The sequence below is a fragment of the Phocoena phocoena genome, chromosome 2 (genome assembly GCF_963924675.1).
Source record: "Phocoena phocoena chromosome 2, mPhoPho1.1, whole genome shotgun sequence".
Lineage (NCBI taxonomy): Eukaryota > Metazoa > Chordata > Mammalia > Artiodactyla > Phocoenidae > Phocoena > Phocoena phocoena.
Genome location: NC_089220.1, coordinates 86038111 through 86056114, shown reverse-complemented (window position 1 = coordinate 86056114; position 18004 = coordinate 86038111). Strand labels below are relative to the sequence as shown.

General features: G+C 35.8%; 1 protein-coding gene across 1 annotated transcript in view; it reads left to right on the top strand.

Moving 5' to 3' along the window:
* UBR1 (ubiquitin protein ligase E3 component n-recognin 1) overlaps window positions 1–18004 on the top strand; it is a 173489-nt gene that overhangs the window by 59410 nt on the left and 96075 nt on the right. Inside the window, exons 4-5 of the mRNA XM_065900181.1 lie at window positions 1890–2000; window positions 14016–14146. Of these exons, the coding sequence (XP_065756253.1) occupies window positions 1890–2000; window positions 14016–14146 (242 nt within the window). The remainder of the gene's footprint in view (window positions 1–1889; window positions 2001–14015; window positions 14147–18004) is intronic.

Below are 18004 nucleotides of genomic sequence, written 5' to 3'. Positions count from 1 at the left end.
TTTCTTAGATTACAGTTTTAAATATTACCTCTGTTCCATTGTTTTGATTTTTCTTTGGTGATTCCAGTTATACTCATCTGCCTCTATTAGGCCTATCTTCTATTTCATCCACTTTTTCTCTGACCCTGTATTTCTTTACTTCATCTTATTTTCATTCTCTTGTTTTCCTGCTTTGTTTCAATGCTATTTATTAACTTTTCATTTGAGTCTATCATCTTGTAATTAAAAAAAATTCATTTCTGATATGATATTGTTTTCTTCCTGGTTTTTCCCCTTAGTTCACTTGAGTCTCATTTTATTTATTCCTATTTCTTTGTCCGTTTCTGTTCTTATATTTATGATTAAAGGTGTTTAGTCTGATTAAGGGTTTTTAATGCTTGTTTGAGGCTGTGTAATTCAGTTTGGAGCATTGTATAGTTTTCTTCAGCTTCATAATTGCGTTTTGGCTCTTATTTGCATTTTTTGGCTTTTTTTTTTGCAGTAGTTTTGTGTGGATATGGTGTACTTTTTTCTTTTCTTTTTCATTTCATGGATAGGTTTCACAAGTGCTCTCTTCTGTCAGTTCTGCCCTCTTCTATGTTTTTTTTTTTTTTTTTTGCGGTACGCGAGCCTCTCACTGTTGTGGTCTCTCCCGTTGCGGAGCACAGGCTCCGGACGCGCAGGCTCAGTGGCCATGGCTCACCGGCCCAGCAGCTCCGTGGCATGTGGGATCTTCCCAGACCGGGGCATGAACCTGTGTCCCCTGCATCGGCAGGCAGACTCTCAACCACTGCGCCACCAGGGAAGCCCCTAACTTATTTTATAGATGATATTGGTGATGGTGGTGAGGTGAGGGGAGGGTTTGGCATGTCTTGTTTCTCTCTTGTTTCATAGGATCCTTAAATTTTCTTTCTTATTTACTTCTTTCATTTACTGCCCCATCTATAATGGGTTACCACCTTTTTTAATGTATTTGATTTTCCTCCAAAAGTAATGCTTTTCTGAGGTGGCCACTTCTGGTCCTGTTTACTTTCAGTCTCTTTCCCTGTGAACCACCAAGTCCTAACCTGTGTTCAGTATTTGTCCCTTGGCATTGGGCTTTCTCTTCTGGAGTGTGATTTTGTTTGTGCTTGATCTAAGTCCTTTGTACCCCTCTGTTCTCTTTCATGGGGTCACTTAAGCTTCCCTCTCGTATTGTCTGTAACCACAGGCTTGAAGTGATAGGCAACAGGAACTCTGATAAAGCAAGTCATTTGAAGGTTGTGGTATTTACTTTTTGTCTCCTAGTAATCTTGCAGACATGGGTCATGTGTGGCTTTATTTGTTCTCCTTGTTACTTGTATGCTTTGGAGGGGGGAGATTTGGGGAAGATTCAAATTCAGGTCATTGTCATCCTTCTCTATCTAAATTAGGATATTTTAGATAATTTTTTTTTTTTTTACAGGAACCCTCACAGGGAAAATGTGAATAAGTTTTAGTTGCTGTGGAACATCAGTATAGATGAAAGTACTTTATACATGTCTTAAGTACTTATACAAGTATCATTATAATGATTTTTAAGAAGTTTGTTTAATCATAAAATCTACTGAAGCATTCTGGGTGAAGTATAGATTATTTTTTGCACACATCACAACCTGTTCTCCATTAGTACAAAGTTTTAAAAACTATTATTTAAAAACTTTGAATATGTTTCAAAAATATCAATTTTGAAGGTTCAGTTTTGTTATGATTAAGTATTAAGGATTTTTTTTGGTTAACTAATCAAAATATTTTTTGATATATATCTATAACATTAAAGGCAATTAAGGTTGAAATAGAGGGAAACATTTATTATTTGAGTCATCTTTATCATTCTTCTTTGCTTTGTGATATGTTTTGAAATTAAGACATACTCATTTTTCATTTATCAGATGCATACTTCTACTGGAGGAGGATTTTGTGACTGTGGAGACACAGAAGCATGGAAAACTGGCCCTTTTTGTATAAGTCATGAACCTGGAAGAGCAGGTACCACAAAAGAGGTAAGAATATTGCTATTTTTTAAATTGCTAACTATTTTAAGGTTGATGAAATTAAATAGAAATAAATGTTATGTGTATGGGTTAAGCCGAATTCCATTGATAATCCTGATTTTTATGTTCTAATATTTAAATGTAAGGAGTTTTATTTGACTCTAGAGAATTTAAGTGTTTGATAATTATATCCATATTTCTCTAAAGAAGGAATGAATTTACAATGAAAAGATGAACTTAGAATACTTTTTTGTTAAGCAATTTGATGAGTAAATAATATGTTAACCTAAAAGAGCAAATGGAAGTAGTTATTAATAGATAGGAGAATATAATGAATTAGAAAACAGTAGAATTGACACATAAATTCCATAATTGCTTTTCTTAAAGAAAAAAACGTCAGGAAACTGATTATCCACTATACGTCCTAATCAAGAAAAAATACTGCGAGCAAGCCCAGATGTAGACCATTAAAAAGGAATGGGAAAATAACCATAGAACTACAGATACAGGAGGATCGTAAAAGGCTCCTTTTATGACTCTGAACAAATACATTTGAAAATAGATTCTTCTTTTATCAGACAGTATTAAGTGCCATAATTTATTCAAAAACATAGAAAACTTGAATAGGCAGTAACCATTGAAGAAATTTAGAAAATTGTCACAAGAAAGTACTTCCTAAAAAATGCCATGCTCTAATAGTTTTACAGAGGAATCCTTTTCAAAACTTAAGGAATAAATAGTTTTTGTACTCTTTAAACTGTTCCTGATATCTATAGCATTGAATAACCTTAGGGTATATATTTTGATCTCTTAAGTACCATTTCCCACTAAAAGAAATCAGGGCTTTTTGTAAAACTGCCTGATTCCACATGTGAGTTAGGGAATAGATAGTTGGCTTGTGAGGATGGGTTTGTGTCAAAAGAACCTAAAACCCAGTTTGAAAAGGCTCCCACTGACCTGAGTTGGACAATTGGGGCATCAGAAAAACAATAATAAATAACCACTATGATTGACTGAATCATACTTGATATATAAAAATCCATGAGTTTCTAATAATGAAACTTACACAAGAACTAAATAGAATAAAACTTGTTTGTTGCCATGCAGTGGTTATTGTATCATTTCCTTACTCTAAAAACTGGTAATTGAAGGGAATGGACTAAACGTTTATTCTACCTTTTCAACAGGAATTGTATTTCATTGTAAGCAAGTATCTCCAGTTCATGAGGTAAAGCTCTTCTTTCTACAGGAATGCTAGCTAATAGAGAAGGAATAATAGAATTAGAAAAATCAACATTTTGCAAACCCTAAGGAAATATTTGATTTAGACAAAGCTCATTAATGGATGCTAAAACCCTTAAAACTTGAATTGATGAGGAACAGTGTGGGCATGGTTCTGAATTACCATCTCATAGATTACTTGCTAGTCATAAGGGAAAAAACAAAACTGTACAGTGAGGCGGGCAGGGGAGGGCATCATACTGTTGTCACCTGAAACCAGTCATCAGTATTAGCATCATTATGAATATTGGGTTGATATGGCATGATGAGCCTCCTCGTATGATGTAAAATACAGTACATAGTTTAACATCTGAAAATCAGTTAATGTAATACTATATAAACAGAATAAAAAACAAAGCCACATGATCATTTCTGTAGATGCAGCAAAAGCATTTGACTAAATCCAACACACTTTCATGATAAGAAGACAAACTTATAGGGACTTCCCTGGTGGCACAGTGGTTAAGAATCGCCTGCCAGTGCAGGGGACACGGGTTGGAGCCCTGGTCTGGGAAGATCCCACCTGCTGTGGAGCAGCTAAGTCTGTGTGCCACAACTACTGAGCCTGCGCTCTAGAGCCCGCGAGCCACAACTACTGAGCCCACGTACCATAACTACTGAAGCCTGCATGCCTAGAGCCCGTGCTCCACAACAAGAGAAGCCATCGCAATGAGAAGCCTGCGTACCGCAACGAAGAGGAGCCCCCGCTTGCCTCAACTAGGGAAAGCCCGCACACAGCAACAAAGACCCAAGGCAGCCAAAAATAAATGAATAAATAAATAAATAAATTTTTAAAAAGACGTAAACCTATAATAGAAGAGAACTTCCTTAACCTGATAGAGGGCATTTATGAAAAACTCACAACTATAATTATATTGTATACTTTCCCCCTAAGATCAGGAATAAGGCAGATTCTGCTTTTGCCACAGAGCATATCCATTCAATATTGTAGTGGAGGTTCTAGCTGGGGCAGTTAGGCAAGAAAAAGAAATAAAAAGCACCCAGATTGGAAAGGAAGAAGTAAAACTAGCTCTGTTTGCAGATGACATGATTTTGTATATAGAAAATCCTAAGGAATCCACTAAAACATTATTAGAACTAATAAATTCAGCACAGTTGCAGGATATGAGATAATTATATAAAAATTACTTGTGTCTATGCATTAGTAATGAACAATACAAAAATGAAATTAAGAAAAAAGTACAAAATTTATTTAATTTGAGAAGATATATGCACCCTTAATGTTCATTGCAGCATTATTTACAATAGCCAAGATATGGAATCAACATGAGTGCCCATCAATAGCTGAATGGATAAAGAAGATGTGGTGTGTGTCTGTGTAAATATACACACATACACAAAATGGAATATTACTCAGCCATAAAAAAATGAAATATTGCCATTTGAGACAAAATGGATAGACCTAGAGGGTGTTATGCTAAGTGAAATAAATCAGACAAAGACAAATACTGTATGATTTCACTTATATGTGGAATCTAAAGAACAAAACAAATGAACAAACATAACAAAACAGAAACAGAGTCACAGATACAGAGAACAAGTGTTTGCTAGAGGGGATGGAGTTAGGGAGAGGAAAAAAATAGGTGAGGGAGGTAAGAGGTACAAACTTTCCGTTACAAAATAGGTTATGGGTATGAAGTGTACAGTATGGGGAGTATAGTCAATAATTATATAGTATCTTTGTATGGTGATAGATGGTGACTAGACTTACGGTGACCATTTTGAAACGGTGACCATTTATTATCAAATATATATCAGATCACTATGTCGTATACCAGGAACTAACATAGTATTATAGGTCAACTATACTTCAAAAACAAACAAATAAATTCATAGAAAAAGAGATCAGATTTGTGGTATCAGAGGCAGGTGGTGGGAGGAGGGGGAATTGGATGAAGGTGGTCAAAAAAGTATAAACTTCCAGTAAGATAAATAAGTACTGGGGTATAATGTATACCATGATTAAAATAATTAACACTGCTGTGTGTTATATGTGAAAGTTGTTAAGAGAGTAAACTCTGAGTTCTTACCACAAGGAAAAAATATTTTTTCTTTTATTTTGTATCTATATGACTTGATGGATGTTGACTAAACTTATTGTGGTAATCATTTCATGATGTATTTAAGTCATATCATTATCCTGTACACCTTCAACTTTTACAGTGCTATGTCAATTATATCTCAAAACTGGAAGAAAAAATATAAAAAGAAATAGATTCTAATGTTGTTTATGTAAAACAATAAATTCAAATGGACTCTTCTGATTGAGTTTGGATAAATTTTAATTAAAGAGGAACATTTTAGGACTGAGGCTTTGTCCAGTTATAAAGATTTGCACAGAAATCATGTAACAAATAATTGGGCATGGCATAAACTGTCTTGTTTTAACAAGACAATTTTTGGCAAACCTAAATATTTTCGCAAGAATATATTTTTTTACTTGCATTAAAACATTTTTAGTATTTACTTTGTACTTATGGTCACTGACAGACTTTTGTTGAATATCCACTCCTTCAACATGTACAGTTTCTAAGGACAGAGTTACATTTTTCTAATTGTTCTCAGTGTCCCAGATTTAGGGAAGCAGATTTACAAGTATTTTACTTAAGTGCTGTTGTGTCACAGTTCTGGATTTAGTGCAGGCATATTTAGATGTGATCAGATCTTAACTTGTGCTAACATGTGCATGTCTTGATGCTTCAAATCAACTCAGTTATATATAAAAGTGACGGGAAGAAAAATAAATTGGGACCGGGGGCTTACCTCAGAATTTATCTGACCTAAGGAAGAGAAAAGGAGTCATTTTAAAGTGTCCATTGCATCCTTTTGTATCTAGGGGATGAGCATGCAGGGGCTGAAAGCTTCGTTGCCTGGAAAGAATTTAGCAGTAGTAGATCTTTTATGTATTTAGAGACATCTGTGTGTATTTCTCTGGAAGCCCATGGGAGATTTTTTGTTTGTTTGTTTTTATGGAGGCTTTGTTACATAGCACAATTAGTTAAATCGTTGGCCATTGGCAATTGATTCAACCTCTAGCCCCTCTGGGGTTGGGGATGGGACTGATAGTTGGCTTGTGAGGATGGGTTTGTGTCAAAAGAACCTAAAACCCAGTTTGAAAAGGCTCCCACTGACCTGAGTTGGACAATTGGGGCATCAGAAAAACAATAATAAATAACCACTATGATTGACTGAATCATACTTGATATATAAAAATCCATGAGTTTCTAATAATGAAACTTACACAAGAACTAAATAGAATAAAACTTGTTTGTTGCCATGCAGTGGTTATTGTATCATTTCCTTACTCTAAAAACTGGTAATTGAAGGGAATGGACTAAACGTTTATTCTACCTTTTCAACAGGAATTGTATTTCATTGTAAGCAAGTATCTCCAGTTCATGAGGTAAAGCTCTTCTTTCTACAGGAATGCTAGCTAATAGAGAAGGAATAATAGAATTAGAAAAATCAACATTTTGCAAACCCTAAGGAAATATTTGATTTAGAAGATCCCACATGCCGCGGAGCGGCTGGGCCCGTGAGCCATGGCCGCCGAGCCTGTGCGTCTGGAGCCTGTGCTCCGCAACAGGAGAGGCCACAACAGTGAGAGGCCCGCGTACCACAAAAAAAAAAAAAAAAATTAAACACTTTTATGTTCCAAAGGACACTACCAAGAAAGTGAGAAGATAGTACACAGAATGAGAGAGAGATATTTGCAAGTCATATTATCCGATAAAAGGAACTGGTATGTTGAACTTACAAAGAACTCTTAAAACTTAAAAATAAAAAAGCAACCCAGTTTTTTTTTTTTCTTTTTTTTTAGTGATGGCATTTTATTATTTTATTTTATTTCATTTCATTTCACTGTGTGACTTGCAGGATCTTAGTTCCCCAACCAGGGGTTGAACCTGTGCCCTCTACAGTTAAAGCGTGGAGTCCTAACTGGACAGCCGGGGAATTCTTCACAACCCAGTTTTTAAAATGGGCAAAGGATCTGAATATGAATTTCTTCAGAGAATATACAAAATAACCAATAAGCACATGAAAAGATGCTCAACATCATAAGTCATTAGAGAAATGCAAACCAAAACCATAATGAAATACTTCTTAATACCCGCTAATGACTGTAATCAAGAAGCAGGCAATAACAAGTGTTATTCGAACCCTCAGACACTGCTGGTGGAAATGTAAAATGGTGCACCCACTTTGGAAAGAGGCAGTTCTTCAACCTGTGAAATGTAGAGTTACTACATGCCCCAGCAATTCTACTCCTAGACAGACTCAAAATAATTGAAAACAGGTGTTCAAATAATTATTTATAATGAAAGTTCATAGCATTATTCATAATAGTGTTATTATTATAATAAAACAGTGTTATACAATAATAGAATAGTATTATTATTCTTAATAAAAATTAGAAACAGTCCAAACGTTCATCAACTGATAAATGGATAAGCAAATGTGGTTAGGTTATACCCATTATGGTGGAATATTATTTGGTTATAAAGGGGAATAAAGTGCTGAAACATACTTCAATTTAGAGGAACTCTCTGAAAACATTATGCTAAGTGAAAGAAGCCAGTTACAAAAGACCACATATTACATGATCTCAGTTATATGAAATGTCCAGAATAGAACATCCATAGGGACAAAAACTAGATTAGTGATTTTTTAGGTCTATGAGGATGGAGACCTTGTGGGTGTGATCATTAAAGGTTTTTTGTATTTTTTTTTTTTTTTTGCGGTACGCTGGCCTCTCACTGTTGTGGTCTCTCCCGTTGCGGAGCACAGGCTCCGGACACGCCGGCTCAGCGGCCATGGCTCACGGGCCCAGCCGCTCCGTGGCATGTGGGATCTTCCCAGACCAAAGCACGAACCCGTGTCCCCTGCATTGGCAGGCGGACTCTCAACCACTGTGCCACCAGTGAAGCCCTTGTATGTTTTTTTGAGTTGATGAAAATGTTCTAAAACTGACTGTGGTAATAGCTGCACATAAAAACCATTGAATAGTATTTTTTAGTGAATTATATGGTATGTGAATTTATCTCAAGCTGCTAAGAAATTGAAGTACATAGTCTTACTAATGACATATTCTTGCTAAAAATGTTTTACCTGAACTTAATAAAGCCTTGAGATCTAACTTCTAGTTTATAGAAATACAGGGGAGAGATGAACAAGATAAAGAATACCGCAAGGAAGATAAATATATATAGGACATTTCAAGATAAATCTAGAATGTAGGACTTTTTATAGGAAAAATTGGCCTGACCTCAGTCATGAAGAACAAAAGTCAAGGGGTGGGCATGAGAGATTCATTTTGATGTAAATGACTTGAGGCATAACCAAATGTGATAGACATTTGGGGAATAATTAGGAAACTTGAATATGGTCAAGATATCAGATAATATTTAAAAGTTATTGTTAATGTTATTAGATTATAATAAGGATATTAAGATTATATAAGGAAATATCCATGTTAAATACATATTAAAGGGCTTCTCTGGTGGCGTAGTGGTTGAGAGTCCGCCTGCCGATGCAGGGGACACGGGTTCGTGCCCCGGTCCAGGAAGATCCCACATGCCGCGGAGTGGCTGGGCCCGTGAGCCATGGCCACTGAGCCTGCATGTCCGGAGCCTGTGCTCCGCAACGGGAGAGGCCACAACAGTGAGAGGCCCGCGTACCACAAAAAATCAATCAATCAATCAATATTAAAGTATTTAGGAGTAAAATATCATGATGACTCTTTTTTACCTTAAAATAAGCAACAAAAAAGGAAGCATATATGGAAAAAAGAGTTACTAAATTTAGGTAAAAGTTTTTATTATACTGGTTTCTCTGTATTTAAAAAAAAGATAAAAAAAAAATAAAAATCACTCGATTACTTAAACACTACACAAATAACAAAAACATACAAATTGTTCCTGAACACAGAGGGCAGAAGAGGGAAATTTTCCAAATTTGTTATATAAAGCCAACATTATGTTGACTTCAGATCTGACATAATATGGAATTTATAAATCAGTTGTATTAATAATTGTTATGCTGAAAGCCTAAATAAAACTAACAGGTAAAATCAAGTTTGACAGAATAATACAGTCATGCCTACATTCCTAGAATGAACTGTTTTTGGAATTCATCTGTGAAACTGTTTATGCCTGGCACTTTTTGGGAAAGTAGCTCTTTGATAAGATTTTCAGTTTCTTCCAGAATTATTGGCCTCAAATCAAAAGCTGTTAATCATGCTTGATGATGAAGCACTAGTGTATTCCCATTATAGATAGAGACAGGATAAGGAAATTCACTATTGCTCTTATTATTTACCGCTATTCTGGAAGTCAGTCAAATAGACAAACAGAATGAACTAAAATACATAAATATTGGAGAGGAGGCAAAATAGTCATGATTTATACCTTGACAACCCAAGAAAATTAACTGAAAAAGAATTGGAAACTATAGTAGAGTTTAGTTAGGTTGTTAGTTATGGAACTTACATACTAAAAATCATAGTTTAATGTATTCAACAAAATTTTTTTTTCAGGCAAGTCACTTTATTTATTTACTTACATATACATGTATCTATTCTTTTTCAAATTCTTTTTGCACTTAGGTTGTTACAGAAAAAATATTTCTTGAATGCCCTTACAAGCAATAGCTTTTAGAAAATGTAGTGAAAGAAAAGATCCCATTTGCTATACCATCAAAAAAAATAAAATACCTAGGGAAAAAACCAAGAAGAAATCTGCCAGGTCTGTTTTAAGAAAACTTTCAAACTATACTCCTGTAGGAGTATGGGCATGTAAGAAAAACAAAAAATCAGAAGACACATTTCATTCTTGGATTGGAAGTTTCAGTATAACAAACGATAAAAGTTTTTCCAAAATTAGTCCATAAATTCATTATATTCCCAATCAGAATAACAGCCAAATTCTCTTTTGGAACTTGACAAAAGTAATCAGAAGTTCTTCTGGAAAAGATTATGAGAATTGCCAGGAAAAACTGAAGAGTTATGAGTGTGAATAGATCAAACATATTTTAAATGTATTAAAGAGCCATAGTAATCCAGACAATGTGACAGCTGGGACTAAAATTCAGATCTTTAGAATCTGGGCTCTAGCACATTTTTTTTTTTTTAACCTTGAATTTGGAAATAATTTCAAATTTGTAAAAAGTTGCAAAAATAGATTACAAAGAATATTCATATACTCTTTACCCATTCACCTATCATTAACATATACCTTATCGTTCAGAACTCTATTTTTATTTATTTATTTTTTAAAAAATATTTATTTATTTATTTTGGCTGCTCTGGGTCTTAGTTGCGGCATTTGGGATCTTTAGGTGCGGCATGCAGACTCTTAGTTGTGGCATGCGTTCAGGATCTAGTTCCCCAACCAGGAATCAAACCCGGGCCCCCTGCATTGGGAGTGCAGAGTCTTACCCACTGGACCGCGAGGAAGTCCCTCAGCCCTCTATTTTTAGATTGCCTCTTCTCTCTTACTCATTTATTTGTCCTGATTCCAAATGAATATTCCTTCATTTGACAAATAAAAAATTTGCTTGATTAAATATCACCAGATGTCCCTTTCTATTCATTCTCTTGTTTCTGGTTTCTTTCTTTTTTTAAAAAAAAATAAATTTATTTATTTATTTTTGGCTGCATTGCGTCCTCATTGCTGCACACAGGCTTTCTCTTGTTGGGGCGAGGAGGGGCTACTCTTCATTGTGGTGTGTGGGCTTCTCATTGGGGTGGCTTGTCTCTGTTGTAGAGCAAAGGCTAGAGGTGTGCAGGCTTCAGTAGTTGTGGCTCACAGGCTCTAGAGTGCAGGCTCAGTAGTTGTGGCGCACAGGCTTAGTTGCTCCATGGCATGTGGGATCTTCCCGGACCAGGGCTCGAACCTGTGTCCCCTGCATTGGCAGGCGAATTCTTAACCACTGTACCACCAGGGAAGTCCCTCTTGTTTCTGTTTTAAGAACCCTTTTCATTCTGATTATTTCCATTTCCTCCTCTGATATTTTTTTAAAGGGTATTGGAATATTTTAGCATATAGTCAGAGGGCTTTGTGGCTTGATTTTTATATCCTCTTCATTCCATAACTAACATTCTAGAAAATTGTTTTTGTACTGTTTTGTGTTAAGTAGCTGAAGAATCCTTGGGAGTTAAATTGCTCATTGAGTTTACAAAACTAGCCTCCCTCTTCCTACATCATGGGATTCCAGTCTGTTGGTGGTTTTCCTGAGTCATATGGCCTCAGTACACTGAATTTAGTCCTGAACTAACCTGATCTTCTTGGATTTCTTTGGATTTCTAATTAGATTCTAAAGGTAGTTGGTCATTCAGTCTTATTCTGAAGGTAAATCTGGATATTCTGCAATGACTCTAGATCTGATTCATGATCTAGATGTGAGAGAAGGACACTTATGGCTAGCATATAACTAATCAATTGCCACCCAACAGTCCTTTGTACTTCGCATTTGTTTCATCTCTGCTTTGGTGAATGTGAAATCCATACTCTGCCAGGCGTGTGGCATTGTGCCAACCATAATAGGGATTTACCAAATGTAATGAGACCTGGCTGATACTAATCAGCCCATCGTCCAGCATTTGGCAGTATCTCTTAAAGTGTATTTAAGAGAAGTTTCTTTCTAGTCCTGCAGTACATTTCTGGGTTAATTTTTAAGGTTTTTTAAAATCTATTTTGATTATCACCTTTTTGTTCCCTCTAATGGACCTTCTTATTTTCTAAACTATAAATGATTTATTTTAAAGTTTCTTCTGTACTTGGACTTCCCTGCTGGCACAGTGGTTAAGAATCTGCCTGCCAGTGCAGGGGACATGGGTTCTATCCCTGGTCCGGGAAGATCCCACATGTCCTGGAACAACTAAGCCTGTGCGCCACAACTACTGAGCCTGCGCTCTGGAGCCTGTGAGCCACAACTACTGAGCCCACGCTCCACAATTCCTGAAGCCCGTGTGCTTTAGGGCCCGTGCTCCACAACAAGAGAAGCCACCACAATGAGAAGCCCGCGTGCTGCAATGAAGAGTAGCCCCTGCTCGCCACAACTAGAGAAATCCCGCGTGCAGCAACGAAGACCCAACACAACCAAAAAATAAATTAAAAAAAAAAAAAGTTTCTTCTGTACTTACCAGACCTCTTCTGAAGAACTTAGCCTCTGATAGATACAGTATGGAAGTAATGAGTAGATTCTCTTAACTCTTTAATTCAGACTACTTTTCTGATGAATTGAAAGGAAATATTGAGCTATAAAAGATAAGAAATAGGAACATAGTGGATTAATATTGCTCTTAGTACCTTTAGCACTCTATTTTCTCTCTCTCTAGCAAAAGCTTCTGAGCAAAATCTCCAGAGGAAAGGTGACATATTGAGGAGATGGTAGAAATTAAAATAATAAAGCATTGGGGAGTGAGAAAGAATAGGTGCAAAAGAATAAATGTGTAGGTTAATGTTTTGGTCACCACAGAATAAAATACAGTTCATTAGTACGGTCTATAGCAGGTAGGTTAAAATTGAATATTAAAAGCATTGTACTGAATTTTGAGTGGATTGTGTGTGTGTGTGTCTTAAAGAGCTATTATGTTTCTTTTCCTGCTTACTGCTTTGTTTAAACATCTTATTGGGCTGTAACTTGCATAATGTATTAAAGAATTCACCCATTTAAAGTATAACTTTAGTGCTTTTTTAACATGTACTTCATTCTTTTTTTTAATGACCAAATAATATTCCATTGTATGGATTACATACCATTTTATTTATCCATTCTTCAGTTTATGGAAATTTAGGTCATTTCCACTTTCTGGCTATTATGAGTAATGCTGCTACAAATATTTGTGTACAAGTTTTTGTGCAGATGCATGTTTTCATACTTCTTGGGTAGATATCTAGGAGTAGAATTGCTGGGTCATATGGTAACTACACTTAACATTTTGAGCATCTCTCAGACGGTTTTCCAAATTGAACCATTTTACATTTCCACCAGCAGTGTATAGGGTTCAAATATCTCCACATCCTGGCCAATACTTATTGTTATCTCCCTTTTTGATTATAGACACCTTAGCAAGTATGAAGAGGTATCTCATTGTGGTTTTGATTTGCATTTCCATAATGGTTTATGACATAGAGCATTTAAATGTGTTTTTTTTAGCTAATTGGTTTGAACAAGCCTTTTATTAAGGAAGTGGTATTTTGTAATGAAATTAACATTTTTTTTCCCCCATGGGAGTCAAAAGCCCAGATTTTAGTCTTGCTTTTTATATCTGTTTAGAGGTTCTTTGACCTTGGATGGGACCTTTATCTTTTAAATGCCTTTAATTTTCTGCCTTAACAGAGTGGCTATAAGGAGCAGTTGAAATAAATTAGTGAGAAAAGTTTTTGTCAGCTGGAGGGGATAACCACTCCCTATAACTCATTGTTCTCTGATGATATAATTATTCAGGCAGGGAAGAACATTCATAATGAAGAGCATCATAAAGGAGACCTCTGTGGTTTTGCCTTCTTGCCTTTCTGTCATCTGTAGCACCAACTTGGCCACAAGGAGTTAAGCTAAACCGATGTGAATAGCAGCCTCTTGAGTTGAAGTTAAATTCATTCCTGGAGGATGGTGTAAATGAACTCATTGAAATTATTGCTATAAATTAATAACATTATCTTTCTCATCCACTTACTTGTATACAACATTGGTAGTATGTTTTTCTATACTTTCTTGCAGAACTTACGCTGTCCGTTGAATGAAGAGGTAATTGCCCAAGCCAGGAAAATATTCCCTTCAGTGATAAAATACATTGTAGAAATGACTGTATGGGAAGAGGAAAAAGAACTGCCTCCTCAACTCCAGATAAGGTGGGGGATTTTTTTAAAGGGAGAAGTTTTCATGATGGTTATTTATATTGCAAAATGGGTGTTTGAAAAATGTCTTTGTTGTTATTTACTGCTTTAACTTAACTATCATTATGAAGATTTTATAGAGAATTGCCTCATTGAAATACTTCCAAAATGCCCATTTATATGAGATGGTCTCTTAAGACACTATACAGAAGTTAAGCCAAAGGAAGAGCCTAATCAGGAGCTTCAGATTTTTAAGAAAACACATTTTGGGGGTCTTGTTCTAAATGATTTACAAGGTCCTAGCAGCCATTCATCCCAGTAGGGAGTAAATTGCCCAGTGTGATACTGGCCTGGGCCAACTTCCAGGTTCTCTGAGAGGTTTGTGAACAAAGGTGGGGACTTCGGAATACTGTGTCTCCCTTTAGTCCAAGTCTTTAGCTATTTTCTTGATCAGAAGTTTTGATGGGGGCCACATTCACAGAAAAATAGACGAGATGAAAAGGCAGAGGGCTATGTACCAGATGAAGGAACAAGATAAAACTCCAGAAAAACCACTAAATGAAGTGGAGATAGGCAACCTTCCAGAAAAAGAATTAAGAATAATGATAGTGAAGGTGATCCAAGACCTTGGAAAAAGAATGGAGGCAAAGATCGAGAAGATGCAAGAAATGTTTAATGAAGACATAGAAGAATTAAAGAACAAATAAAAAGAAATGAACAATACAATAACTGAAATGAAAACTACACTAGAAGGAATCAATAACAGAATAACTGAGGCAGAAGAACGGATAAGTGACCTGGAAGACAGAATGATGGAATTCACTGCTGTGGAACAGAATAAAGAAAAAAGAATGAAAAGAAATGAAGACAACCTAAGAGACCTCTGGGACAACATTAAACGCAACAACATTTGCATTATAGGGGTCGCAGAATGAGAAGAGATAGAGAAAGGACCCGAGAAAATATTTGAAGAGATTATAGTCGAAAACTTCCCTAACATGGGAAACGAAAGAGCCACCCAAATCCAGGAAAGGCAGAGAGTCCCATACAGGATAAACCCAAGGAGAAACACACTGAGATACATAGTAATCAAATTGGCAAAAATTAAAGACAAAGAAAAATTATTGGAAGCAGCAAGGGAAAAACAACAAATAACATACAAGGGAATTCCTATAACGTTAACAGCTGATTTCTCAGGAGAAACTCTACAAGCCAGAAGGGACTGGCATGATATACTTAAAGTGATGAAAGGGAAGAACCTACAACCAAGATTACTCTACCCTGCAAGGATCTCATTCAGATTCGATGGAGAAATCAAAAGCTTTACAGACAAGCAAAAGCTAAGAGAATTCAGCACCACCAAACCAGCTCTACAACAAATGCTAAAGGAAATTCTCTAAGTGGGAAACACAAGAGAAGAAAAGGACCTACAAAAACAAACCCAAAACAATTAAGAAAATGGTCACAGGAACATGCATGTCAATAATTACCTTAATTGTGAATGGATTAAATACTACAACCAAAAGACACAGGCTCGCTGAATGGATACAAAAACAAGACCCATACATATGCTGTCTACAAGAACCCACTTCAGACCTAGGGACACATACAGACTGAAAGTGAGGGGATGGAAAAAGATATTCCATGCAAATGGAAATCAAAAGAAAGCTGGAGTAGCAATACTCATATCAGATAAAATAGACTTAAAGAATGTTACAAGAGACAAGGAAGGCCACTACATAATGATCAAGGGATCGATCCAAGAAGAAGATATAACAATTATAAATATATATGCATCCAACATAGGAGCACCTCAATACATAAGGCAACTGCTAACAGCTCTAAAAGAGGAAATCGACAGTAACACAATAGTAGTGGGGGACTTTAACACCTCATTAACACCAATGGACAGACCATTCAAACAGAAAATTAATAAGGAAACCCAAGCTTTAAATGACGCAATAGACCAGATAGATCTAATTGATATTTATAGGACATTCCATCCAAAAACAGAAGATTACACTTTCTTCTCAAGTGTGCATGGAACATTCTCCAGGATAGGTCACATCTTGGGTCACAAATCAAGCCTAAATAAATTTAAGAAAATTGAAATCATATCAAGCATCTTTTCTGACCACAACGGTATGAGATTAGAAATCAGTTACAGGGGAAAAAAATGTAAAAAGCACAAACACATGGAGGCTAAACACTACGTTACTAAATAACCAAGAGATCACCGAGGAAATTAAAGAGGAAATCAAAAAATACCTAGAGACAAGTGACAATGAAAACACGATGATCCAAAACCTATGGGAGGCAGCAAAAGCAGTTCTAAGAGGGAAGTTTATAGCTATACAAGCCTACCTCAAAAACAAGTAACAATCTAACATTACACCTAAAGGAGCTAGAGAAAGAAGAACAAACCAAACCCAAAGTTAGCAGAAGGAAAGAAATCATAAAGATCAGAGCCGAAATAAATGAAATAGAAACAAAGAAAACAGTAGCAAAGATCAATAGAACTAAAAGCTGGTTCTTTGAGAAGATAAACAAAATTGATAAACCATTAGCCAGACTCATCAAGAAAAAGAGGGAGAGGACTCAAATAAATAAAATTAGAAATGACAAAGGAGAAATCACAACTAACATGGCAGAAATACAAAGGATTATAAGAGATTACGACAAACAACTATGCCAATAAAATAGACAACCTAGAAGAAATGGACAAATTCTTAGAAAGGTATAACCTTCCAAGACTGAACCAGGAAGAAATAGAAAATATGAACAGACCAATCACAAGTAATGAAGTTGAAACTGTGATTAAAAATCTTCAAACATCCAGGACCAGATGGTTTCACATGTGAATTTTGTCAAACATTTAGAGAAGAGCTAACCCCCATCCTTCTCAAACTCTTCCAAAAAATAGCAGAGGAAGGAAAGCTCCAAAACTCATTCTATGAGGCCACCGTCATCCTGATACCAAAACCAGACAAAGATAGTACAAAAAAAAGAAAATTACAGACCAATATCACTGATGAATATAGATGCAAAAATCCTCACAAAATACTAGCAAACAGAATCCAACAACACATTAAAAGTATCATACACCACGATCAAGTGGGATTTATCCTAGGGATGCAAGAATTCTTCAGTATATGCAAATCAATCAATGTGATACAGCATATTAGCAAATTGAAGAATAAAAACCATATGATCGTCTCAATAGATGCAGAAAAAGCTTTTGACAAAATTCAACACCCATTTATGATAAATACTTTCCAGAAAGTGGGCATAGAGGGAACTACCTCAACATAATAAAGGCCATATACGACAAACCCACAGCAAACATCATTCTCAATGGTGAAAAACTGAAAGCATTTCCTCTAAGATGAGGAATGAGACAAGGATGTCCACCCTCACCACTGTTATTCAACATAATTTTGGAAGTCCTAGCCAAGGCAATCAGAGAAGAAAAAGAAATAAAAGAAATACAAATTGGAAAAGAAGATGTAAAACTGTCACTGTTTGCAGATGACATGATAGTATACATTGAGAATCCTAAAGATGCCACCAGAAAACTATTAGAGCTAATTAATGTATTTGGTAAAGTTGCAGGATACAACATTAATGCACAGAAATCTCTTGCATTCATATACACATCATCCTATACAATGATTTTTCATCATTCCTTCAGATGATGAAAAATCTGAAAGAGAAATTAAGAAACACTCCCACTTACCATTGCAACAAAAAGAATAAAATACCTAGGAATAAACTGACCTAGGGAGACAAAAGACCTGTATGCAGAAAACTATAAGGCACTGTTGAAAGAAATTAAAGATGATACCAACAGATGGAGAGATATTCCATGTTCTT